The sequence below is a fragment of the Macaca fascicularis genome, chromosome 10 (assembly GCF_037993035.2).
Source record: "Macaca fascicularis isolate 582-1 chromosome 10, T2T-MFA8v1.1".
Classification (NCBI taxonomy): Eukaryota; Metazoa; Chordata; class Mammalia; order Primates; family Cercopithecidae; genus Macaca; species Macaca fascicularis.
In genome coordinates, this window is record NC_088384.1 from 67014658 (window position 1) to 67042227 (window position 27570).

General features: G+C 42.0%; 1 protein-coding gene across 3 annotated transcripts in view; it reads right to left on the reverse strand.

Annotated features, from left to right (window-relative positions):
• The window catches only part of CFAP61 (cilia and flagella associated protein 61), a 293282-nt gene that overhangs the window by 53824 nt on the left and 211888 nt on the right, over positions 1 to 27570 (reverse strand). For all 3 annotated transcript variants that reach the window (XM_074004665.1, XM_074004666.1, XM_005568227.4), the window contains exons 22-25: positions 27108 to 27400; positions 13055 to 13382; positions 11551 to 11642; positions 3685 to 3890 (exon numbers count right to left, since the gene is read on the reverse strand). In XM_074004665.1, coding sequence (XP_073860766.1) covers positions 3685 to 3890; positions 11551 to 11642; positions 13055 to 13382; positions 27108 to 27400 — 919 coding nt within the window. The remainder of the gene's footprint in view (positions 1 to 3684; positions 3891 to 11550; positions 11643 to 13054; positions 13383 to 27107; positions 27401 to 27570) is intronic.

The following is a 27570-nucleotide window of genomic DNA, read 5'->3' on the forward strand; positions in this document are numbered from 1 at the left end:
TTTGTATCCCGTTTGTTGATAAATAACTTCTGTGAATTAATAATGAGAAGACACCCCCGCTCCATGGACAAATATCATGAATTGGAATTTCACAGAAACTACCACAAATGGCCCATGAACAAATGAAAAGGCAGCTAACTGCATCATTAAGTAGGGAAAAGCGGATTAAAGCCTTAGGAGGATACCTCTGTATGCTACTAGACTGGCCAAATTTAAAAGTCTAACAGTACCAAGCCTTGGCAGATCTGTGGAGCAAGAGGTGCTCTCTCATTCACTGCTGGAGGAAATTTAAATAAATACGACAGTCATGTGTCACTCAACGACGGGAATAGGTCCTGAGAAACACATTGCTGGCAACCATCCTAGAGTGCACTTACACAAACGTAGACGGTCTAGTCTACTACTACACACCTGGCCTATATGCCCCGTTGCTCCTAGGTTACAAACTTGTACAGGTTTCTATACCGAATACTGTAGGCAATTGTAACTCCATAGTAAGTGTTTGTGTATCTAAACATAGAAAAGTGAAAATATGGCATGAAAGATTTTAAAAGGGTACACCTGTATAGGGTACTTCCCGTGAATGGAGCTTACAGGACTGGAAGTTGCTCTAGGGCAGTTAGTGAGCTAGTGGTGAGTGAGTGCGAAGGCCTGGGACATTACCATACAATACTGAAGATATTATAAACAGTACATTTAGTCTACACTAAATGTATAGAAACGTGTTTCTCAATCTTTATTATTCTTTAATAATAAGTTAACCTTTGCTTACCCTTTTTACCTTATAATGTTATTTCGTTTCAACTTTTTGACTCTTTTATAATAATAACATTTAGATTAAAACACAAGCATGGCCAGGCACGGTGGCTCACCCCTGTAATCCCAGCACTTTGGGATGCTGAGGCGGGTGGATCACGAGGTCAGGAGATTGAGACCATCTTGGCTAACACAGTGAAACTCCGTCTCTACTAAAAATACAAAAAATTAGCCGGGCATGGTGGTGGGCACCTGTAGTCCCAGCTACTTGGGAGACTGAGGCAGGAGAATGGCGTGAACCTGGGAAGCGGAGCTTGCAGTAAGCCAAGATTACGCACTCCAGCCTGAGCGACAGAGTGAGACTCCATCTCAAAAAACAAACAAACAAATAACAACAACAACAAAAAAACACAAGCACAAGGCCAGGCACGGTGGCTCACACCTGTAATCCCAGCATTTTGGGAGGCCAAGGTGGGTGGATCACCTGAGGCTGGGAATTCGAGACCAGCCTGGCCAACATGGTGAAACCCCGTCTGTACTAAAAATGCAAAAATAAACTGGGTGTGGTAGCACATGCCTGTAATCCCAGCTACTTGGGAGGTTGAGGTAGGAGAATTGCTTGAACCTGGGGGGCATAGGCTTCAGTGAGCCAAGATTATGCCACTGCACTCCAGCCTGGGCAACAGAGTGAGACTCCATCTCCAAAAAAAGAAGAAAAAAAAAAGGAACCCCATAAGCACACTGTATAGCTATATGCAAATATTTCTCTATGTCCTTATTTACAAAATTTTTTATTTTATTTTTTACTGTTTAAACTTTTTGTTAAAAACCAAGACACAAACACACACATTAGCCTAGGCCTGCAGGGTCAGGATCATCAATATCACTGTCTTCTACCTCCGCCTCTTGTCCCACTGGAAGGGCTTCGGGGCAGTAACACACATGGAGCTGCCGTCTCCTGTGATAATAATGCCTTCTGAATACCCCCCGAAGGACCTGTCTGAGACTGTTTTAGAGTTAACTTTTTTTTTCATAAGTAGAAGGCATACACTCGAAAATAACGACAAAATGTATAGTATAGTAAATACATAAGCCAGTAACATGGTCATTTATTATCATCAGTGAGTATTCCGCACTGGACATAACTGTGTGCTATACTTTTATACCAACTGGGTAGCACAGTAAGTTTGTTGACCCAGCATCCCCACAAACACGTGAGTCATGCGTTGTGCTAGGTGACAGGAATGTGGCCCTTGGAGATGGAAATTTTTCAGCTTCATTAATATCTTATGGCACTACAATTATACGTGTGACCCACTGTTGACTGGAACGTCTTTATGTGGCACGTGACCATACTTGGGAAACATTTGGGCATCAACTAGTAAAGTTGAAGATATGCACGTCCTGTGACCCAGCGGTTCTAGGGCTAGGACATCTCAGAGAGATTCTGCACATGAGGTACGTCCACAGTGTTCACAACGTCCACTTGTAAAGGCCTTGAACTGGAACCAGTGTAAATACAGTCAACAGGAAAAGCCATGACTGAATCGTGACCATTATATGATGGAATACCACACAGCAGGGAGAACAATCAAACCACAGCTACGGACATCATCTTGGATGCTTCTCACAAACACCGTGCTAAACAGAATGCTCGCTTTCTTTGGTAAGCCATAAACCTGAGTCAGAAGTAGGTACGGCAAATTAATATATTATTTAGGAAATCACATGTGTCTATGTACACGTCTTTAAAACAAGGGTTGACAAAGTATGACTAGGGGCAAATCCAGCCCAATGTCCACTTTGGTGAACGAAGCTTTCTTGGGACGCAGCTGTGTCCATTTGTTTACACATCATCATGGCTTCTTTCTCACTACCAGGGCTGGGCTGAGTACTTGCGACTGAGGCTATATCTGCCCCTTACAGAAGAAGTTCACTGATCCTTGCTTTATAGGCAACAGAGTGACAAACTCAAACTTCAGGACAGTGGCTACCTCCAAGAAGATGGGGGAGGGCTGTGATCAGAGAGGGACTTCCTAACTGCTAATGTAAGGAATTATTTCTTAACATAGGCAGTGGGCCCATAGATTTCCAGTACTTTTAAGTGTCCATACATATTTCACATACTTTTTTGTTTGTATGATGCATTCTACAATTTAAAAAATTTTTAAGAGGCAAGAGAGATTGATGGCAATCCTGGCAGTTGCCTCTATGGGTGTTGAGAACACTGAAACTGCATGGTTTTCATTCCACATCGTCTCTGGTGCTGTCTCTGCATCGCTGTGCTTTGTGAATAGGGAAAGTCTCCTAACCTCGCTAAGCAGCAAGCTACATTCAGAAGTAGCTTTCCACTCAGAACTTCCATTCCTTCCTAATGGATAGGACGAAGTGTGTCTTAAGAGTTTGAAATGACAAAGGTTTCAAGTCTAACCGACCTGTCAGTGTGGGAATTCCCTTACCAATACGCTGGACAAATGGCCACCCTGAGCCTGCCTGAACACATGCCATGAGGAGGAAGGCTCGGGTCACAAACACCCTGTCCCATGATCATGGAGTCCCATTAGGATCAGACCCTTCCACATGCTGTTCCCAAATCGACCTCCTACAATTCTGACCACTGCTCTTAGCAGTCCTGTGTGGGAAGGGACTTGAATATCATCTCCTCCAAGCCTGTTCATGGTGGGCTTGGTTGCACCTGGGGTCCAGGCCCTGGTATGGCCATGGGGGCCATGTGTGGACACCTCCCGTGACTCTCTGCTCCCCAGTCCACATTAACATCAGGTGTTCTTCTTCAGAACGAAATCTGCCACTCAGCTTCTCTCCGGGATTCCTGTTTTGCTTTCGGATGCATCACAACACATGTCCCTCATTCACAAGACATTATATATATTTGTATTTTCCTGTAGTCAAATGCAATGTCCAACTTACCTATAGAGATCTGTGATCAGGTTTTCATCATACCGAGCACACAGGTTGTTGAGGAGTTGCTCGTGCTGGCCAAACAAGCGGATGTAGTTGGAGGTGGGGAAGGGCTCCCTAGAAAGGCATGTGATGGTTTCCACCATTTTATACTTGTTAATATGAATTCGGAAGTAAGTCCCATTTTTCGCATTGCCGGTTACTATTTCTAAACCCTGGAGGAGGGATGTGGACCAGAAAAACAACATTAGAAACATTTCTGGATTTTGGGAAGTTTATCATAGCAATTTATTTTTCAAATATAACAGACAGGTTATATCTTATCCCTCGCTGCAAATAACAGTAATAGATATTGACTAAACACGGCAGAAGGTAACAGTGTATCAGAAACCACATACTTGGACTCAGTGACTAAATGTTCCTCAGGATATTTTAAACTGTGATTGCCTTGTTCCGTGTTTCTAAACTAGTTGCTAGGTTACAACCAATCCTTTACTAACACTGCACACCCAGCTAATAAGTGGAACCGGGTTTCTTCTCTCCTCTGAGGTGTTTTAACATGGTTAAATTTCTTTGCTTTCACAGCATCATTTCGAGAAAAACCTCCTAGTCAAAACTGACCAGAAATCATGTCAGTTATTTTCAAGATTACTTGAACAAAAGAAAGAAATAAAAGGCCATGCCTGATGGCGGGGATTGGGCAGGGTCAGTCGTTTGAAAAGGTCTGTTTCCAGGAAGAAGGTTCAAGGCTATGGGAGATGCACATACACATTCTGCAGGTGGTTTTCTAGTTTATACATTGTTAAAGGTGTGGATTTGTGACTTTCTGCCCTGTAGAAACCAGCTCCAACTGCCACATGAGCCCAAGTGACAAGGATAGATGCTGCTCCAATTCCATGCCACAATGACTTTTTCTATTTCAGCGGCGGATGCCTCCCCACTGGCTCAGGCAGTGGGAAGATTCTGTGGACAAACATGAGTTTTGTCGGGGTAGGGGGGACGGGAACTGAACTTTCCCTTTGGCCCTAGACTCTGACCTTAGTACATAGTAACGCTCAATAAATGTTCTTTGAGTGCATATAGATTTAAGCTTCTCTTCTGAACTTGAATGTGGCATTTAGAAATCCAAGGCAATTTGAACTGCCTGGATCCCAAACATTTACTTAGTCCTGGACATCACCTGGGGATTTTGTCTAAACAAGGACAGTTCAACTTTTAAATAAATACAGGCAACTGGTGGGTGTTTGGGTATCACACGGCAAAGCCCTGAGGGGACTCAGCCAACTGTAAAGGTACAAGGTGAGATATACAGGAGGCACGACAGGTGAGTTCTGGGCCACCCCCAGGTGTGTGTGTGAGAGAGGTTGGGCATTTGGGGGTGTGGGAGAAGCAAATGGGGTTGGGGGATGGTGTTTCAAGGGAGATGGAAGTGGTCCTTTGTTTATTGAAATGGATGGATAGATGGGAAATCTACCACCATAACAAAGTATTTAAAAAATCCGAACTTATTAAGATATTATCCAAAAAACAATGGCTTGCCCACAATGGAGAGCAATGCATTCAAAAAATTAGTGTTAAAATATATTTCATAACAGGGAGATATGTTCACAGTACATTTTATACTTTAGAAGTAGTTTACAAAAATGCACAGTACCATTTCATTTGTTTTGTATCAACATTTTCACAAAATGTTAATGGTCACTTTCTGTGGTTGGGAGACTGGGTAATTTTTATTGTTTATCCTTATAGTTATTTGACTATCTGCAGTTTCTAATTTTTAAAAAGTGATCATTCTAAAATGAGGGAAAGTTATTTTTAAATACTCAGGCTGTGGCATGGCAAGGAACTAGATTTTTTGATGAACAAATTGAGGGAGGGAGGGAGGGAGAGAGGAAGGAAGGGAGAAAGGAAGGAAGGAAGGAGGGAGGAAGGAAGGAGGAAGGAAGGAAGGAGGGAGGGAGGGAAGGAGAAAAGGAAGGGAGAAAGAAAGGAAGGAAGGCAGGAAGGAGGGAAGGAAGGAGGGAGGGAGGAAGAAAGAAAAGAAGGAAGGCAGGCAGGAAGGAGGGAGGGATGAAGAAAGGAAAGAAGGAAGGAAAGAAGGAAGGAAGCAAAGAGGGAAGGGAAGGAAGGGAAGGAAGGAAGGAGGGAAGGAAGGGAAGGAGGGAAGGGATGAAGGAAGGAAGGAGGGAAGGGATGAAGGAAGGAAGGAGGGAGGGAGGAAGAAAGGAAGGAAGGAGGGAAGGAGGGAGGGAAGGAAGGGAAGGAAGGGAGAGAGGAAGGGAGGAAGGGAGGAAGGAAGGAGGGAGGGAAGGAGGAAGGGTAAGTAAAGAAGGAAGGGAGGAAGGAAGGAGGGAGGGAAGGAAGAAGAAAGGAAAGAAGGGAGGGAGGGAAGGAGGAAGGCAGGGAAGGAAGGATGGAGGAAAGGAGGAGGGAAGGAGGAAGGAAGGAAGTATGTAAAGAGGGTAGGGAGGAAGGGAAGGGAAGAAAGGAAGGAGGGAGGGAGGGAGGAAGGGAAGGCAGGAAGGCAGGAAGGCAAGAAGGAAGGAAGGAAGGAAGGAAGGAAGGAAGGAAGGAAGGAAGGAAGGAAGGAAGGAAGCAGGCCGACTCCAGGCAGGAGTTGGTGTGGAAGGGCAGGTTCCTCTGGAGAAGAGTTTGGAAAAAGCCAGGACTAAGCCTCTGGCTGCAGGGGCCTGGTCTCCTCTGCCCATCCCTTGCCCTCAGCTCCTGTCACAGGCATCTCTCTAGGCCTGGAGGCCTCATGGGCTTTGCTCATTCCCGGGTGTTTCCTCAAGTCCTGACTTCACAGTCTGAGCAATGACTCACACCATTGCATGGGGTGGGGGTGGGGGCACTTGACCTCACAGAATAACCTCTGGTGTCAACTTTAACTGATGGCCCAGGATATTCGGCAGTATCTCAGAATTAAAATATATGTAGATATATAGACAGTGAAGAATGTAACCTCCACGTGTATTTCTAAATTAAACACAAGACTTGAAAGACCATTTGAGTTTGGAAACAGCAGCTTTAGGTTTGGCTTCTGGAACCCAGGGGTACATGTCCCCATCACAGTAAGGGATGATTGGTGGAAAAGCTGGAAAACTGCAGGTGAGTTCTGAGGAGGGGTGGCTCCTGCACCATGGCAGTAAGGCTGGCATCTGGGAGAGGAGGCACCACAGACTCTGGCACAGTTTTATCTGCTAGGCTTTCCCAAGCCTTCTCCTCCTTTTAGGTTTCATTGTTTGAAGTGTTTAAAAAAGGGGGCCCAGGTGTCAAGGGGGCACACCTTGACATCCACCCATGTGGTTAACAAATCTTGACTTTGCCAAGAGTCTCACTAAATCCCCCACCTTCAGCTTACAAGGACTTCTTTGTGTTTAGGAAGGCTGACTTGGATTCCACATACGTGGCCAAGGCTCTGCACCTCAAGATGAGGGTCACAGTCACTTAGTTGGCAGTGACTTGACAAGCCCTCAAGGAGCCCTGCAGCCTGCAGGCTGACAGCAGTGAGAGTCTGAGCATCTTGTGCCCTTAAATGTCATCCTGTTCCTTGAGAGTCTATCCTCAGCATCATTTTTTAACGATTTTTTTGTTATGGACTTGTTGCATTTTTTTGGTCTTATTTTGAAATGTAAAGACTGCATTATCATCTTTTGGCCTCCTCCGTAAGTTTCGTCTGCATAATCCTAGCATACAGGGCCTTACAGAAATTACGGCTTAGAGTCCAGAAGCAGCTACGCTAGAGAAAGTGATGAGGAGGTTGCACTGATGGCTGATCTTAACTTTGGAAGGAACAGTGTCCATTGGAAGGAGATCTGGCACTACGTTAGCCTCACTGGAGGGTCCATCTGGGAACTGACAGTGCATCAAAATATGCTGTATTCATGTTAAATACGATTCACTCACACAGGGGTTTCTCAGACACAAATTACCCTTGTAGTGCAGGCCATTCCTATTCACAGTCGCTGACAGAACAGGACAACCCAGTGAAGCCCAGGACTCTTTCTGCAATTGCTCATAGGAAGCTGCTCCACTAAGTGCTGCCGTAGGGCACCTCCCAGCCCTGCCCACATGGTGCAGGGTTCTGGGGTCAGGACGATTACTTCACAACCTTCCAATTTGGTAGGGTATGTCTCGCGTCTTCCCCTATTTAAAGTATATGAGTACATTGTTTAAAAATTTGGATATTACATTTAACATTTTGATGGAGTCACTGATTCTGATATGGTTTTTTTTCTTCTTTTTTTCCCTGAATACAATTATCCTTTGGAGTTCCTTTATGATTTTGACAAAGGTTGGAAAATGGCTCTGGAATTCATGCCAAATGGAAGACACAGGATTAATCAGACTTGGTGTTCAAGAAATCAAGTTCCCAGCTCTCATGATGAACACACAATTTTAAATTTGATGGTATCCAAGGCAGAATTTGTTGTGACAAATTTCTTTATTCCGTGGTATATACGCCAACAAAGCATGTGGACTGGAATCTGTAAATTAGTTTATTATGTAGACGACTTGGGGTCCCCTTTCTTCCTTTTGTCAGGTTACCTCTCAAAGAGCTCATGAATTACTACAGTATCTTCCGACTTAAATATTCCAATTAGTGAGCACTATAAAAATCTGATAAGATTTGTCTGTGCTACATCTAGTATATGAATAGTAATTCAATTTCTCTGGTGAAATATTGTTCAATGGGCTCCATTCTTGATCAATTGGCTATATTTAGGTGACTGCCTGACCATTTTGGCAACAATTTCACTTAATCAAATTAATTCCAACCCCAAAAGATTGCCATGGAGCCATCCTACATTTTTTTTTCTTGGATAATAAAATGGAAAAAAAAAATCTGTTTAGATCTTCTGTACTAATTAAAAAGGAGGCCCACCTGGCAAAATGGTTAATTAAAGTCAGGGGTCCTGTTCACATACTGTCATAGCACCAGCCAAAGAATCTATTTAAGTTGCACTCTTATTAAAACTCTCATTATCTAAAAACCCCTTTTGGCTCCTCCTCTGATTTTATTTAGAGAGAGCCAGTGGCTCATAAATAAACGATGCCGCATGTAGGAAATCATGCACTGTCCTTGAAGAATCTGGTTCTGGCTGGAACCAAGTCCAATATGTTCTAGCTCTTGTGCATATCAGACTCCAGTTATTTATCTGTGATGATCAAAGTGCTTAGCCTGTGAATACCCTGGGCTTTATCCTATTTACCTCATGCCCCACCTCACTGGTGGCAGGTTGTACTTTCCAAACATGGCCATGACAGTCTCCCCATCCCACACACTGTCCTGCAATATGACCTTGACACTGTCTGTCTTGAGAGATGGACTCTCTATCCCCCACCTCTTGAATCTTGGTGGTTGCTGTGACTGCTCCAACAGAGAGAGTGGGAGAAGTGAGGCTGTGTGACTTTTGAGGGTGGGTCATAGAAGACAATGCAGCTTCCAACTTGCTAGTACCAACACTTGCACTTGGAGCCCAGAGCCACCACGTGAGCAGTCTGGCTACTCTGAGGCCACCATACTGTGAGGAAGCCCAGGCACTTGAGGACAGCCCAGGTTGGGAGGCCGTGGTGAGCACTTCCGGTCCTTGAGTCATCCCAGCCCAGCTGAATAACAAGCCTTCAGATTTAGTAAATGAGCCTTCAGATGATCCGGACCATTGATCTAACCCTTTAGTCTTCCCATCTAAGGCTCTGGATAGTGTGAAGCAGAGACAAGCTGTGCCCACTGTGCCCTGTCCAAATTCCTGACTCACAGGATCTGTGAGCAGGATTGAATGGCTGCTTCATGCCACTAAGTGTTTTTTATACAGCAATAGAAACTGGAACACTTTTATGATCTTATGGTTTCCTGTATTATAAGAAAATTTTGCATCAGACCATGTGTACAGGACAACTAAAAGAATCTGGGAAAGGGCTAAGGGAAATAAGTTTTAAACATACAGCAGCTACCCTTTTCCTGGAAGAACTGGGTTTCATTATTTATCTGGAATAATGATTAAAACAGCCATCTTCATCACTTACTGGCGACCTGTTTTGTTCCAGACAATGTTACTTTATATATGCTCCCCAGCAATCCCAGAAATGCAGAGACGTTGAAGAACTTGTTCAAGGTTCATGGGAAGGAAACGGAATAGCTGGGATTGAGACTTCCTGAAGGGTGAAGAGCCCGTAGCCTGTGCCATTTGAGTAGGCCCCCATTTAAGGAATTTTCCAAGAGCTTTTACTTCCATCTCATTGGTTAGAACCTGCCACATGGCAGACCCTGTCCTTGAGGAAATGTGGCAAATGTGTTTAATTTAGGTGAGTCATATTGTTTACCCTCAAAAATATTCAGGAGAAGAAAATGGGAATGGAAGTTAAGTAGACAGCTTCCAGTCTGCCTCATTGACTAAAAATCAAATGTGACATATCCAAAAGGAAACCCCCAGATGACAACACACACCGGGCTGGGACCACGGGTCAGAGAATCTCATTAGAGGAGCTCTTCAACTGACCAACCACCTGTGTCCTTTAAACAGGGGAATTCCCAACTGCACAGCTTCTGCTTTTCCTGGAGGGGAGGAAAACAGTGGGGTCTCCATGGCCATTCCAGATGCTAAGCAATCTACCTGCTCCATTGACATGAAAGTGGATATTTCAGTTATCTATCGATGCATCACAGGTTGCCTCAAAACGTAGAGGCTTAACGTCCTTCAGTAGGTGAATGGATAAATAAACCGATACATCCAGACAATAGAGGATCGTTCAGTGCCAAAAAGAAACGAGCTATGAAGCCATGAAGAGATACAGAGGAAGCTTAAACGGATAGTGCTAACTGAAAGAAACCAACCTGAAAAGACTATAGGCTGTATGATTCCAACTATATGACATTCTGGAAAAGGCAAAGTGACTGAGACAGTAAAAAGATCAGTAGTTGCCAGGCCTTAGGACAGAGGAAGGGACAAACAGGCAGCACACAGAGGGTTCTCAGGGCAGTGAAGCTGCTCTGTATGATCCTGTAACGGTGGATATGTGTCATTATACATTTGTCCAAACCCACAGAATGTACAAAACCAAGAGTGAACCCTAATGTCAACTATGGGCTCTGGCTGATAATAATGTGTCAGTGTGGGTTTATTCATTGTAAGAAATAGGTCACTGGTGGGGGATGTTGATAGCGGGGGAGGCTATATGTCTGTTGAAGCGTTGGGGTTATATGGGAAATCTTTCTACCTCTGCTCAATTTTGTTATGAAACCAAAATGGCTCTAAAAAATAAAGTCTATTAAAAAAAGTAATGGTGTAAAACAACAGTACATTTTTATTATCTCACGGTCTCTGGGAGTCAGAAGCTGAAAGTGGCTTGGCTAGGGGATTCTGGCTCAAGGTCTTTCATAAGTTTTCAGTCAAGATGTTGGCTGGGGCTGCAGTCACCTGAAGGCGTGAATGAGGCTGGAGGATCCACTTCCAAGGTGGCACGCTCATCTGCCTGGCAAACTGATCATGGCTGGTGCAGGAACCCTCAATTCCTTGCCACGTGGACCTCTCTAAACGGGTCCCTACAGCATGGCAGCAAGTCAACTAGAAGTGTGCAAGCTGGAAGCTGTAGTATCTTTCTTGACGTGACCTGACCTTGGAAGTCACAGAGTCATTTCCCCAGTATCCTCTTGGCTACACAGGTCAGCCCTTCTCAGCGCGGGAGGGGCCACACAAGGGCATGAAGACCAAGTCACGAGAGTCACTGAGGGCCATCTAGGTGGACGATTACCCCAGTGGGCTTCTGACGCGTGAACCGACACATTACAGTAAAGACTCCAAGTAAAGAATTTCATCCTCTTATAAACAAAGTTTTGTATTTGAAAGTAAAATGAAATTCAGAAATAATACTTACATAATTAGGCTGTGCCATTTGTACCTCCAAGGGAGTAGGAATGGCAGGCTTGGCAATATGCAGATAATGGTAAGACCCAGGAAGAATGCCCCCTAGAAGAGATGGCAAATTTTCCATTTCAAATGAATTGTTAATGAGGTGAGTAACAGAGCTCACATTTTCATCACAGGACAAACATGCTTGCAGTGGTGTATGCTCCTCAAACTTTCACACTAAAGTACCACCAACAGCAAGGAACTCCCCAGGGTGGTTGACATTTATTTAACCAAATTGATGTGAATGTGACAATGATATCTCATAATGTAGCCGCCAATGCTTCAGGACGTGCCAAGCCGATCTTGTGTATCCTGTGATTATCCGTAGCTCCCCGCCCTCTAATCTGTATCTGCCAAAACCAGATCAAGACCTTTAGAAGCCTTAAATTGTTGCAAATAGCATTCCTGTTCCTCATCACTTCTCCAAACTGTAGCCAAAATATTAAAAAATTGAATTTAATTAGGACAATCAACAAAGTTCTTTGTTCAATGTTTTAGAAACTGTCATCATCGAATTCTTAATATGTTGGCTTGTCCCTCAGGTCTGGACCTGTGCCAGCTCTGGCTTCTGACAGCCCTCCCTTCTCTTGCCTGCCCACGGCCACCACCTTCTCTCAGGTCTCAGCCAGAGTGAGAAGCAGAACAAGACCTTGTGGGGCTGCCTAGTTAGGAAGAGGAAGTCAAGGATGGAATGTGGGGCTTTCATTTCTGTAATCTGACATTCCATTGACTGGACTGGGTTTCTGTCAATGGAATGTCATGTACCTGAGTACTGCACATGTACTCAGGTACATGGACTCCCTGAGGGTCTATGTAGAGCTTCGTGGGTTCATCCATAAACCTCCAGGAAGTGAACACGGAATTCTGTAAATATGTGCATTTTTCTGGTAAAAGGTCCACAACATTCAGAAATACCATTTTCAAAGGTATTTCTCATACCCTAACAGTGAAGGAACCCTGCATTACTTATGAAGTCATCTCCTCCCTAGGGGCCAAAAAGGTTTACGGGATAAAAGTGCACTGCTTTACAGCTGCAAATGGTTAAGCTTATCCATCCCAGAGCAGGCTGAGGCCTGGCTGCCTGGAAGAGTCTCCTCATCTCTGAACTTATAGTGAGAATGGAAGTTTTGGGTAAGATGTCAGGGAAAACCATCACTTTCCAGCTGTGAGACATCCAGACAAGTTAATAATCATTCCCTTGTCTGTTTTCGTATCTGTAAAATGGGAACCCCATTTAGGATGTGGTCCATAATAAATGCTCAAATGCAAAGAATCATAATAACAATAATTTTGGGTTTGTAATAAATGCCTCAGAAATTAGATAGACCCTTTCTCTGTCTCTGTGGCAACCCACTGAGATATGGAGGAGCCTTTTCCCCAAGCCTAAGAGAAACCTGGAGGGCTGGCCTGACTGCTGACCCCTACCTAATCTGTGGCTTCATCAAGGAGAAGGAAGCCTACTTGTATACCTTGAATCTTGGCTCCCTTGTACATGGGGATGAGCCGGTCAAGATCAGCTGGCGGCTCGGTCACAGGCTCAAGGGTTGGATCAAAGAGATGTAGCATAGCTGCTGCCAGCTGAAAGCCAATTTCTTTGGAACTGAAGTTGCTGTGAGTCCACTCATTTGAGTAGTATCTATTGGAGAATTTGGTGAGGGAGCCAGCAGCTCTGATGGCTATGTCATTGGTGTGGAAGTTGGTATCAATCACAAGTCGACCGTCATACACAAGACATGTATCATTGAGGGCTTTAAATGTTTCATAATCCACATTCTTCTCACAGAAGCTGAAGAACATCTACGAAGTGAACAATTACAGCAATATTCAGTTATCACTCTTCGTTTTACCTTCCCAAGAGTGTGACCAGTCTCCAGGGCATTTTATTATTTGGGGCACAAAAATACAAATACTAAAAGTTTGTTATCATGTTGTTTGTGTGTGTATGAGAGATAGATTATCTTGGGTATGAAGAACACATTAAGATCCCCAAATGTCACTCTTATTCCCTCAATTTTGACATCCAGTGGAGAGAATGATGCCAGGTGATGAAATATCTCTCACAAGTGTGAGTGGTTTTCCACGTAAGAGGGTTTACATTTGTACAGACCCTGTCTTCCCCTCACACTCCTACATTTTGAACAGCTCTAGCTCAGCCTCCATCCTCTTCCCCTTCCTGTGTCCGACACTCGGGTCTCTACAGGTTCCTTCTTGGGTTGACCTCCTCCAGTCTTCAGTTTTCAGACTGCCCATTGCTAGCTTTTAAAACCCAATAAGCTTGTCCCTTTATGATGCTCCAGAGAAGATGGGTGCTTCATCAGTCTCTGTATCTACTAGGTCTGGGTTCCTGTCTTGTTGCTTCCTGCTCTCATACGACAGAGGGTCATTCAAGAAATACTGATGGCATACCTACCATATGCCAGCACTGTGTGAGGGTGCCGTAAGTAGAGGGGCCACCAACCCCTTTGCATGCTCCTTAGAAATTATTTGTATGCCCTCTCCATTCTGTGCTCAAATTTCAATGCTTTCTTATGCTCATCTGGACATCATCTTCCACACTGATGTTGAAAGTCACTAAAGCAGTGCTATTAGTTGTTTTTGTCTTTAGTTGTTGGACCAATTGAAATAAGTTCAATTGATTTTATTTTTACCTAAAATAGTCTGCCACCTTATCAAAAGCATGCTAAAAACTGAACATAAGACATGGGTCCCACTAGCCAGACTCATAAAGAAGAAAAGAGAGAAGAATCAAATCTACGCAATTAAAAATGATAAAGGGGATATCACCACCGACCCCACAGAAATACAAACTACCATCAGAGAATACTATAAACACCTCTACGCAAATAAACTGGAAAATCTAGAAGAAATGGATAATTTCCTGGACACTTACACTCTTCCAAGACTAAACCAGGAAGAAGTTGAATCCCTGAATAGACCAATAGTAGGCTCTGAAATTGAGGCAATAATTAATAGCCTACCAACCAAAAAAAGTCCAGGACCAGATGGATTCACAGCTGAATTCTACCAGAGGTACAAGGAGGAGTTGGTACCATTCCTTCTGAAACTATTCCAATCAATAGAAAAAGAGGGAATCCTCCCTAACTCATTTTATGAGGCCAACATCATTCTGATACCAAAGCCTGGCAGAGACACAACAAAAAAAGAGAATTTTAGACCAATATCCCTGATGAACATCGATGCAAAAATCCTCAATAAAATACTGGCAAACCGGGTTCAGCAACACATCAAAAAGCTTATCCACCATGATCAAGTGGGCTTCATCCCTGGGATGCAAGGCTGGTTCAACATTCGCAAATCAATAAACATAATCCAGCATATAAACAGAACCAAAGACAAGAACCACATGATTATCTCAATAGATGCAGAAAAGGCTTTTGACAAAATTCAACAGCCCTTCATGCTAAAAACGCTTGATAAATTCGGTATTGATGGAACGTACCTCAAAATAATAAGAGCTATCTATGACAAACCCACAGCCAATATCATACTGAATGGGCAAAAACTGGAAAAATTCCCTTTGAAAACTGGCACAAGACAGGGATGCCCTCTCTCACCACTCCTATTCAACATAGTGTTGGAAGTTCTGGCTAGGGCAATTAGGCAAGAGAAAGAAATCAAGGGTATTCAGTTAGGAAAAGAAGAAGTCAAATTGTCCCTGTTTGCAGATGACATGATTGTATATTTAGAAAACCCCATTGTCTCAGCCCAAAATCTCCTTAAGCTGATAAGCAATTTCAGCAAAGTCTCAGGATACAAAATTAATGTGCAAAAATCACAAGCATTCTTATACACCAGTAACAGACAAACAGAGAGCCAAATCAGGAATGAACTTCCATTCACAATTGCTTCAAAGAGAATAAAATACCTAGGAATCCAACTTACAAGGGATGTAAAGGACCTCTTCAAGGAGAACTACAAACCACTGCTCAGTGAAATCAAAGAGGACACAAACAAATGGAAGAACATACCATGCTCATGGATAGGAAGAATCAATATCGTGAAAATGGCCATACTGCCCAAGGTTATTTATAGATTCAATGCCATCCCCATCAAGCTACCAACGAGTTTCTTCACGGAATTGGAAAAAACTGCTTTAAAGTTCATATGGAACCAAAAAAGAGCCCGCATCTCCAAGACAATCCTAAGTCAAAAGAACAAAGCTGGAGGCATCACACTACCTGACTTCAAACTATACTACAAAGCTACAGTAACCAAAACAGCATGGTACTGGTACCAAAACAGAGATATAGACCAATGGAACAGAACAGAGTCCTCAGAAATAATACCACACATCTACAGCCATCTGATCTTTGACAAACCTGAGAGAAACAAGAAATGGGGAAAGGATTCCCTATTTAATAAATGGTGCTGGGAAAATTGGCTAGCCGTAAGTAGAAAGCTGAAACTGGATCCTTTCCTTACTCCTTATACGAAAATTAATTCAAGATGGATCAGAGACTTAAATGTTAGACCTAATACCATAAAAATCCTAGAGGAAAACCTAGGTAGTACCATTCAGGACATAGGCATGGGCAAAGATTTCATGTCTAAAACACCAAAAGCAACGGCAGCAAAAGCCAAAATTGACAAATGGGATCTCATTAAACTAAAGAGCTTCTGCACAGCAAAAGAAACTACCATCAGAGTGAACAGGCAACCTACAGAATGGGAGAAAATTTTTGCAATCTACTCATCAGACAAAGGGCTAATATCCAGAACCTACAAAGAACTCAAACAAATTTACAAGAAAAAAACAAACAACCCCATCAAAAAGTGGGCAAAGGATATGAACAGACATTTCTCAAAAGAAGACATTCATACAGCCAACAGACACATGAAAAAATGCTCATCATCACTGGCCATCAGAGAAATGCAAATCAAAACCACAATGAGATACCATCTCACACCAGTTAGAATGGCGATCATTCAAAAGTCAGGAAACAACAGGTGCTGGAGAGGATGTGGAGAAATAGGAACACTTTTACACTGTTGGTGGGATTGTAAACTAGTTCAACCATTATGGAAAACAGTATGGCGATTCCTCAAGGATCTAGAACTAGATGTACCATATGACCCAGCCATCCCATTACTGGGTATATACCCAAAGGATTATAAATTATGCTGCTATAAAGACACATGCACACGTATGTTTATTGCGGCACTATTCACAATAGCAAAGACTTGGAATCAACCCAAATGTCCATCAGTGACAGATTGGATTAAGAAAATGTGGCACATATACACCATGGAATACTATGCAGCCATCAAAAAGGATGAGTTTGTGTCCTTTGTAGGGACATGGATGCAGCTGGAAACCATCATTCTTAGCAAACTATCACAAGAACAGAAAACCAAACACCGCATGTTCTCACTCATAGGTGGGAACTGAACAATGAGATCACTCGTACTCAGGAAGGGGAACATCACACACCGGGGCCTATCATGGGGAGGGGGGAGGGGGGAAGGGGGAGGGGGGAGGGGGGAGGGATTGCATTGGGAGTTATACCTGATGTAAATGACGAGTTGATGGGTGCAGCACAGCAACAAGGCACAAGTATACATATGTAACAAACCTGCACGTTATGCACATGTACCCTACAACTTAAAGTATAATAATAATAAATAAATTAAAAAAAAAAAAAAAAAAAAAAAAAAAAAAAAAGACATGGGTCCCAACCATACTGATGGTCGTCTCCCCACTTCCATCACATTCCTGCTTTACCCCCCTCAACTGTTTCATTCTGTACAGACATCAGCTGTCCCTGGGCAAGAGGTAGCCAGCCCCTTCAGTATTACTGTCCCACACCCATGAATGGTTCCAGGAGCTTTCTGATCCTGTGGTAGCCACTAGTCATGTAGGGCTATAAATATTTACATCTAAATTAATTTAAGTTAAATACAATGAAAACTTCAGTTCCGCAGTTGCAATAGCCCATTTCAAATGCTCAATAGCTGTAGGTGGCTAGTGGCTGCCATACTGGGCAGCGAAGATACAGCCTGTTTCCATCTTGAAGAAGGTTCTATTGGACAGCGGGACTCAGATCCATCATCTCTATGATGTTCTTGGTCCTCCCTCAGGCAGACAGACTCTGAGCCCTTGCCCTGTCTTTATTCACTCAGTTGTCTCATCCCATCCCAGGATGCTTCTTTCTTTCAAGTCTTTTCCTTTTTTTTCTGTCTTATAACTCTTACCCAGTGGCCACAGGAAAATATATTTCTCTGAGTATCTCTCTGATTCTGAATCTTTCTGTCTCCCTACACTCCTTTTTTGCTTTCTCATTCTTTTTCCCAATCTCTATAAAAAATAGATTTCCTACCCAGATAAATACATAGAAAGATATCAGATTTGAATTTAAATTACAAATAAAATCAGTGCCATCAACCTCTTGAGCCCTTGAAAATGTTCAGAAGTCTCCTTCAGCATCCTCACAGAAGCTCTTCTACCTACCCAATTTTCTTTTTCTAATTAAGCCTACTTTTCATTTAAGTAGCACATTAAATATACTAGTTCCTGTTTTTCTGGGTTTTAAAGATTACCAGTATTGCAGTAATGTTTATTTATATGCTTTTGGTGTAGGCATTCACAATTTTGGCTACATTTGGGGTTTCATAGGAGTTTGTAGACTAGACTGAAAACCAAATAAGCAAATCCAACGTTGTTAATAGGAACATGTGTTCCAAGTTACAGACCTTGCAAATACAGCCTATGTGCTTCTGTAATGCCAATGGAATAATCATATTAGGTACAACCAGGAAGTGGAAATGGCTGGCCACACTGATGTTCTGAGTACATATTTCAAGACTACTTATACTGATAATTCTGATTAAGGACAGCAAAACTCCTTGGTTAGCTAGGGAGAAGGGTGGGAGTTGGTAGTCTGATACACTTCATTCGTTCATGCATTCAGACAAACATTTCTTGTGCCAGGCACTGCGTGAGGTCTCCAGAATGTCCTGGTGAAAAACATAAGCATAGAGCTCATGATCTAACTAGAGAGATGAATGCCAACAAGATGGGGAAGTCTGCCTTGAGGGCCAGTGTCACTGCAGCCTAACCTGGCTGGAGGCTGGACCACCTGCTAAGTAAGAACCCTGGAGGCGCCACTATCAGGCAGGATGTGGAGAGGCTTTGACGTGGGGACAAAACATCAATTTCAAGAGAGTTCTGCTTCTGCCTTGGTGCTATAACCTTCTGAGATGAGTCCTCCCACTGATCATAACTATAAACTCTGATACAAGAGGATTCTTACTAGTATGTAAAAGTTTGGGTAGCTTGTGTATTACAGTAAAAACTTGGAGAAATGACCAGGATGGGGATAATTTCCCTTATTTTAGAGGTTTTGAAAAAGTTTGCTTTTTAAATTACCTTTTCTCTCCATTTCCACATACAGGTATTCAATTTAGAGTCTTTTCTTTAAGACAGGATCTCACTTTGTCACCTAGGTTGGAGGGCAGTGGCAAGATCTCGGCTCACTGCAGCCTTGACCTCCTGGGTTCAAGGGATCCTTCCACCTCAGCCCCCGCCATGTAGCTGGAACTACAGGTGCTTGCCACCATACCCGGCTACTTTTTTGGTATTTTTTGCAGAGACGGCCTTCACCGTGTTGCCCAGGCTGGTCTTGAATTCCTGAGTTCAAGCCATTCACCCACCTTGGCCTCCCAAAGTGCTAGGATTATACGCGTGAGCCACTGTGTCTGGCTTCAATTTAGAGGTTTTTTTTTTTTAAAAGAGTGAGCTGCAGTCATCTTATGCCCTAATAGAAAATAGAGATGATAGAGGAGTCAGTGAACTCGAAGTTATATCAATAGAAACTATCCAATTTGAAGAATAGTGAGAAAGAGAAAAAACAGACTGAAACAAATAAACAGAGCCTTAGAGCCCCAGGGAACAATACAAAAATCTCTTAACAGATATGTAATTGGAATCCCAGAAAGAGAAGAGAGAAGAATGGGGTAAGAAAGAATGGCCAATAACTTGTTAAAATTTAGTGAAAATCATAAATTTATGGATTTGAGAAATTCAGTGAACCCCAAACAAGACAAATTAAAAAAAAATGCTTAGAGACATAATAAACGCAGAATACCTGCAGCTTCAAATTGCTAAAATCCAAGGATAAAGAGCAAACCTTGAAAGCAGCCAGTGGAAAATGACATATAGGGGAATGTTTTAGATGATTGTAGATTTGAAATTCATGGACGTCAGAAGATGGTGGAAAAGCATCTTCAAAGTGCTGGGAAAAAATAACCTGTAAGCCCAGAATTCTATATTTGGCGAAAATAAACGTTAAGAATGAAAGCAACATATATTTTCAGATGGAGTAAAACTAGAGAATTACTTTTTAGCACACCTACAATACAGTAAATGCTCTGAAGGTTGTTTTGGCTGATGGGAGACTTGGATTTTCAAAAAGGAAGACAGAACAAGAAAATTAGTAGATATCTGGGTATCTATAAAAGACTATTCTTTTTAATTTTTCAATATATAAATGATCTTAAACAAAGATTACGATATTGCCTTACTGATTTTTCAGTGTTTGTAGATGTAACATACAGGATGGCTATTAACAAAATGGGCATCCAGAATATGGGGAGAAGGAACTGCATAGCTGCAAGATTTTTACATTTTATGTGAAATGGTACAATATTAACTCTACTGAACATGAAAGATTGCTGATAAGTATTACAATCCACAGAGCAATCACTAAAAAATAAGATATAGTTAAAAAGTCAATCGAAATAGACTACTAAAAAATACTCTAATAATCCTAAAGAAAGCAGGCAAGGGGGAACACTAAAGAAAGAAGAGGGAACAAACAGTAAACAAACAATAAAATGGTAGACCTAAATCTAACCATATCAGTAATTACATTAAATATTAACGGTCTAAGTACTTTAAATAAAATGCAGAGATAGAGAAGATAAAATGCAGGTGGTAGGTAGAAGTCTGTGATGGTTCCCAAGATTCCCACCTCTTCCTTAAGTACAAGTGTGAACTGTGAAAGTGTAAGGTGATGTTATATGGCACATGTGACTTTAGACAGGGAGATCATGCTCGGTGGGTCTGACCTGATCAGGTAAACCCTTAAAAGGGATCAGGCTTTTCCTGAAGAAGGATTTGAAATGTGATGGGAATTTGACATGAGTAAGATAGTCTGTTGCTGGATGTAAGATGAAAGGGGCCATGAGGTAAGAAATATGAATGGCCTCTAGGAGCTGAAAGTAGCCCCTGGCTGGACCAGCAAGGAAGTGGGGACCCCTGTCCTCAGCTGCAAGGAATTAAGTTCTATTACTATCACATAAGCTTGGAAGAGGACTTCAAGCTCCAAAGAGAATGCAGCCTGATTGGTACCTTGATTTTAGCCTTGAGAGTCCCTAGGCAGAGAAGCCAGCCACACCTTGCCTGCATTTCTGACTGATAGAGCTATAAACTAGTAAAGGGATGTTGTTTTAAGCTGTTAAATTTGGGGTAATTTGTCATGCAGCACTACAAACATTAATATAATCTTTATGATGCCTACAAGAGACACACTTCAGACACAAAGACACAGATAAGTAGAAAGTAAATGGATGGGAAATATATCATGTAAACAGCAAGTATAAGAAGAATGGAATGGTCATATTAATATCAGATAATCTGGACCTTAAGATAAGGAATATTATTAAATATCAGAGATAAAGAGGGACATTTCATAATGATAAAAGGCACAATTCACAAGGCAGATATAACAACTATAAATGCTCATGGGCTTAATAACAGAGCCTCCAAAAAGATAAAGCAAAAATCAAAAGTATTAAAAGGAAAAACAGAAACTTCCAAAATAATAGTAAGAGATTGTAATACCCTTCTCTCAGCAATTAATAGAATGAGATAAAAATATCAGTAAAGACTTATGAATGTTGAACATCACCATCAACCATATTGAACTAACATTAAACTCAAGCACATAATACATATTCCTTGTATGTTCACAAAGTTACTCAATATGCTTGGATGTAAAACAAGTCTCAATTTTTTTTTTTTTTTTTTTTTTTTTGAGACAGGGTCTTGCTCTGTCACCCAGGCTGGAGTGCAGTGGCGCCATCTGGGCTCACTGCAACCTACACCTCCTAGGTTCAAGCAATTCTGCCTCAGCCTCCCAAGTAACTGGGATTTCAGGCATGCACCACCATGCCCAGCTAATTTTCATATGTTTAGTAGAAACGGGGTTTCACCGTGTTGGGCAGGTTGGTCTTGAACTCCTGACCTCAAGTGATCTGCCCGCTTCGGCCTCCCAACGTGCTGGGATTACAGGTGTGAGCCACCATCCCTGTCTCTAAATGTCAAAACACTGTTCTCTGATCACAACAGCATTACACTAGAAATCAATTAAAATATTTAGGAAAAGTTTAAATATTTGAATATTAGACAGTGCAGTTCTAAATAATCCAAGGTTGAATAAAGAATCACAGGGAGATTAGAAAATATTTTGAAATAAGTGGTAATTAAAAGTTAACATATAAGTTTATGGAATGCAGCTCAAACATAATGGAAAACTTACAGCTGAAATGCTTATATAAATCAACAACTTAAGGCTCTACCTTAAGGAACTAGAAAAAAGAAGGGTAAAGTAAATCCAAAGCAAGAAGAAGGAAGAAAATAATTAAGAGCAGAAATCAATGGAGGAGAAAATTGACAGATAATAGAGAAAATTAACATACTCAAAAGCTGGTTAATTGAAAAAGATCAATAATATTGACAAACCCCTATCTACACTGGGGGAGAGAGAGAAAGAGAGAGTCAGAGAGAGAGAGACTGGCAGCAAACAGAGAGCGGGTCAGAGACACTGAACACAATTCACCAATCTCAGAAACAAATGAGGGGTTATTACTACAGATACTAGACATCAAATAGATAATAAAATAATATGTGAAAAACTTAATGTCAACACATTTGACAAATGTAAATGAAATGGACACATTTCTTAAAAATTACAATTTACAAAAATTTATAGAAGAAGCAGAAAATTTGAGTAGCCTTATATCTAGTTAAAAAAATGAATTTGTTATCAAAAGCCTTTCAACAATATAAACTCCATGCCCAGATTGTTTCACTGGTTAATTCTGTCAAACATCCAAGAAAGAAAAAATAACAATCTTGCACAAACCTTTTCAGAAAATAAATAAGGAGGGAACATTGCCCAAATTTTTTGCATGAGGCCAACACAGCTTGAACACCAAAACCTTACAAGGACATTACTAAAATAGAAAATTATAGATCAACATCCCTCATGAATATAGTTAAAAAATAGTTTCAAAAATTCTTAAAACATATTGGCAAGTAAAATTTAAGAATATACAGAAAGATAATGCATTATGACCAATTAAGTTTTATTCCAGAGATTTAAGGTTGACTGAACATTTTAAAAAATCAATCAGTGTAATTCAGTGTATTAAAGAATTAAGAAGAAAATCTCCATATTTCTTTTTAAGAAATATGGAAAGTTCACTTAACAAAATTCAACAGTCATTCATGATAAAACCTCTAAACAAACTAGGAATGGAAGGTTATTTCTTCAGTCTGATAAAAAGCACCAAAGAAAAATCCACAGCCAAATTCTCTCACATTTAATAGTGAAAGCCTGAAAGTTCTCTCTGGGATATGGAACAAGGCAAGGATGTCTATTTCCCCCAGTTCTATTAAACATTGCACTGTAGGTCCTAGTGAGTAGAATAAGGCAAGTAACTGAAATAAAAGACCTAAATATCAGAAAAGTAGTAAAACTGCCCCTATTTGCATGATATGTTTATGGACCTAAAAAACTACAAAAGCTAATAAGAGAATTTAGCAGTTTCAAGTTACAATGTTTATACACAAAGTAAATTGCATTTTGTAAACTTGCAGTGATCAATTGGAAATTTCAAAATTTTAAATACATTTATAATAGCTTGAACACTTCACAAAAAGGAGAAATACTAATGGCTACCAAAAAAATGAAAAGATGCCAAACATAATTAACCGTCAGGAAAGCACAAATTAAAAAAACACAGTGACACATCATGTCACACCCACAAGAGTGGCTAAAATTAGATTGACAATACCAAGTGCTGACAAGAATGTGGACCATCTGGAACTCCCATACATTGCTGATGGACATGTAAAATGGTATAGCTGCTTTGGAGAGCAACATGGTGACTTCTTAAAAGGTCAACATTCACCTACCAAAGAATTTAGATATTCTTTAGGCTTATAGCTAAGAAAAATAAAAATATTATCCACACAAAGACATGTACCAGAATGTACATAGCAGGCAAATGAATAAACAAAACGCAATATATCCATACAATGGACTACTACTCAGCCATAAAAAAGAATGAACTATTGATGCATGGAACTATATGAAATCTCAAAATCATTATGCTGAGTAAATGAAGCCAAATAGAAAAACAGCATATAATGTGTGATTCTGGTTATAAAAAACATAGTTTTAGTAGGTACATACACTGTGATATCACCTGCTTTAGTTTCCTAGGGCTGCTGTAATAAAGTACCACAAACTGAGTAGCTCAAGGCAAGAGAAATTTATTCTCTCACAGTTCTAGAGAATCCAAGTATTGTCAGGACCATACTCCCTCCAGAGGCTCTGGGGAAGAAGCCTTCCCTGCCTCTTCCTACTTCCTGGAGGTTGCTAGCAATTCCTGCCATTCCATGACTTGCAGCTGCCATCACATCAACCTCTGCCTCCACTGTCATAAGGTTTTCTTCATTGTGTGTCTCTGTATGCCATCAAATCTATTTAAGGACACCAGTCATTGGATTCAGGGCCCACCTTGATCCAGGATGACTTTCTCTTTACTTGCTTACATCGACCAAGGTTCTATTTCCAAATAAAGTCATGTTCACTGGTACTGGGGGTTAGGACATCAACATATCTTTCTGGGGGACGTAATTCAAGCCACGACACCAAGACCACTGTGAAGAAGATGGACACATTCATCCCCACCAAAAGATGCTTAATGCCCTGACAGATGCTGCCCAAGGCAGACAGTATGAGAGATACCTACCCCGAACTCCCCGCTTGCCATGTCTAATCTCCCACAGGTACAAACTGTTGGCCAAATAAAGACGAAAATCAGAGAATAATGGAGCCTGGGAAATGTCATCTGCAGGGGCCATTCTTTGTGAGACCAAGCAGACCAGGGAAGGTAGGAGAAAAAATACAACAGTAAACAGGCCGATGTTTGACCCAGACGGTGTTAGGATGAAAATGCAGCAGGATGGTGCCTTGGATCAAGACAGAGTACAGCTTATCCTTGGGCAACATGGATTTGAACTGTGTGCCACTTACACATAGATTTTTTTTTCTGCCTCTGCCATCCCTGAGACAGCAAGACCCACCCCTCCTCTTCCTTCTCCTCCTCAGCCTACTCAGTGTGAAGACAATGAGGACGAAGGCCTTTATGATGATCCACTTCCACCTAATGAAGAATAAACATATTTTCTCTTCCTTATGATTGTCTTAACAACATTTTCTTTTCTCTAGCTTACTTTATTGTAAGGATAGAGTATACAATACATATAAAATACAAAATATGTTTTCATATAATCAACTATGTGATCAGTCAGGCTTCTGGTCATCAGTAGGCTTTTAGTAGCTATGTTTTTGGAGAGTCAAAAGTTATATGTGATTTTTCAACTTTGTGAGGAGGGTTGGTGCCCCTACTTCTCATGTGTTCAAGGGTCAATTTAATTTGCCAGATGTTTTTGTCAGGAGTTTGATTCTAATCTGAATAGGAAAGTGAAGGTTAGAAGAGCTGCTACCCAATGGGATGTTTGGGGAAGTTTTCTCAGGCCTCTGCTTCCTGAGCAAGGCACACACTCACCTCTAGAGGTGCTTCAGGATAAACATGGCAATCTTCCAGGTTTGCCATTTTTTTTGAGGGAAAATTTGGGCAAAAGTATTTTGATATTTCCTGTCTTAAATAGGTGTCATGACATACATGTATAGACAGTATCACTTTTTAAAATAAAGGGGACTTGTCCTGTCTTTTTCACTGTTACATCCCTAACACCTAGGACAGAGCCTGGGACCTAGCAGGTGTTCAATAAATATTTATGGAATGAATGAATAAATGAATGGACTACAGAGTAGAATACAAAATTTCCATGGATCTCAGGATAAAATGAGAGATTCTAAAAAAAAAAATCTTCCTTTTTAGTCTTTTTTAGTGGTTTGCTTTGAGCTCCTGTCCTTTGAGTTCTGGGTTGGGGTGGGGGTGAGAGCCACCATCCTCAATCCTTTGCAGCCTGTGAATGAGAAGCCCTACTTAGGATGATCAGCCCCTACTCCTAGGTAAGGGCCTGCTGTGAACACCTGCCCCTAAATGGCTTGCCCACTGGATGTTAGCAGGCATTCTTTATCACAACTGCTAACACACACCCTTGACCTACACAACCATTATCCTCATACTCACTTCAGCCTCCCCTTTGAGCAAGGGTCCCCTGCTTCTCAGTGAGATGGACCAGTCTCTTCCCTCCTTCCCTCCCTGCAGGCTTCTATGAACCTCCTAAACTGGAAACTCTGAGGACACAGGCTGGAAGGTGGGGTGTCACCCACGTGGAAAGGGAAGTGCTCTCTCTATACACACTGCCAGAGGTTGTGTGTCATGGGGAAAGACTCACCACTGCTGTTGCCGGAATCTTAAGAGGCTAATGGCAGCATAGACCTTGGGCTGGGCAGGGAACCAGCACTGTCACTGACTTAGAGCCACGGTGTTCTCATCTTTAAATTGGGGATACCTCCCTTTACAGAGCTGTCCCGATGAGGTGACAATATGTCCTGGGGCATGGCAAGCTCTCAGTAAAGAGAGGCATTCTCCATTCAAATCTTTGACCTCCTGTCCAGGAACAGGCAGGGTCTAATTTCCCACTCCTTGAATATGGGCTGGTCCTAGTGACTTGCCTCTAGCAAATAGAACGTGGTGGGAAGAATGCTGCTTGATTTCCGAGGCCAGGTCATCCAAGGTGACACAGCTGACACCGCCTGTCTCTCTGCTCTACCCTCAGACCCAAACCACCACGTTGTGAGGAAGCCAGGCCCATGAAGGTGCCACTTCTAAGTGTTCTGGCGAAAATCTCAACTAAAGTTGATTCAGGATCAACAGCCAGACATGTGAGTGGCTATGCTTTTGGGCTATTCCAGCCCACCCACTGCTGACTTCAGCGGCATGAGTGACCTCAAGTGGGAACTTCCGAGCTGAGTCTGGCCAAAGCCAGAAGAGATAAGAATAATAAAATAATAATAATAAACCAGGAGAGATAAGAATAATAAACGGTTGTTGTTTCTTCATGCCACTGAGTCTGGGGTGAGTTGTTACCCAGCAAGAGGTAATCCGAACACACAGAAAACAAAATCCAACATCTGGTATTCCAAATTCACTGCCCGCAGTCTTCCAGACCCCCAAATCCCTTGGAGATGTCGGCTGTCCCTGGCTGGTGAGTGAGGTTTGCAGGGACCCACTTACAGAGCACGGGAGTCTAAAAGGCTTGGTGGGTGTGGTGAAGGAGGCGCTGTAGATGGGGTCTGGGTGCAGGCCGTCATTCCACTGGGCCAGGATCGCATCCCGGTAAATAGTGACTCCGGCGGCAGCCAGCGCGTCCGCCACGGCGCTCTCCACCGAGTAGTTGTTGATGCAGGTGATGGTGGAGGCCGGCGGGGGCTGCACGAGGTGCACGCGGCTGCCGCTCACGCCAAGGTTTAAGAGCGTCTCCACAGTGGTGTAAGTATCAATTGTATTCCCATAGACAATGACATTCCCTAGGAAAGAAGGGAAAACGCTAAGATATACAGTTCAGAAAACCAAAAAACCTTAGTCAAATGCTAATAATGCCGAACTGCTCCGTATAACCCTGTCATTTTTCAGCTGCAGGAAGCAAGGGGTGTTACCTAGCAACGGCGACCAAGATAATTTAGTAAAGAATCGGCAC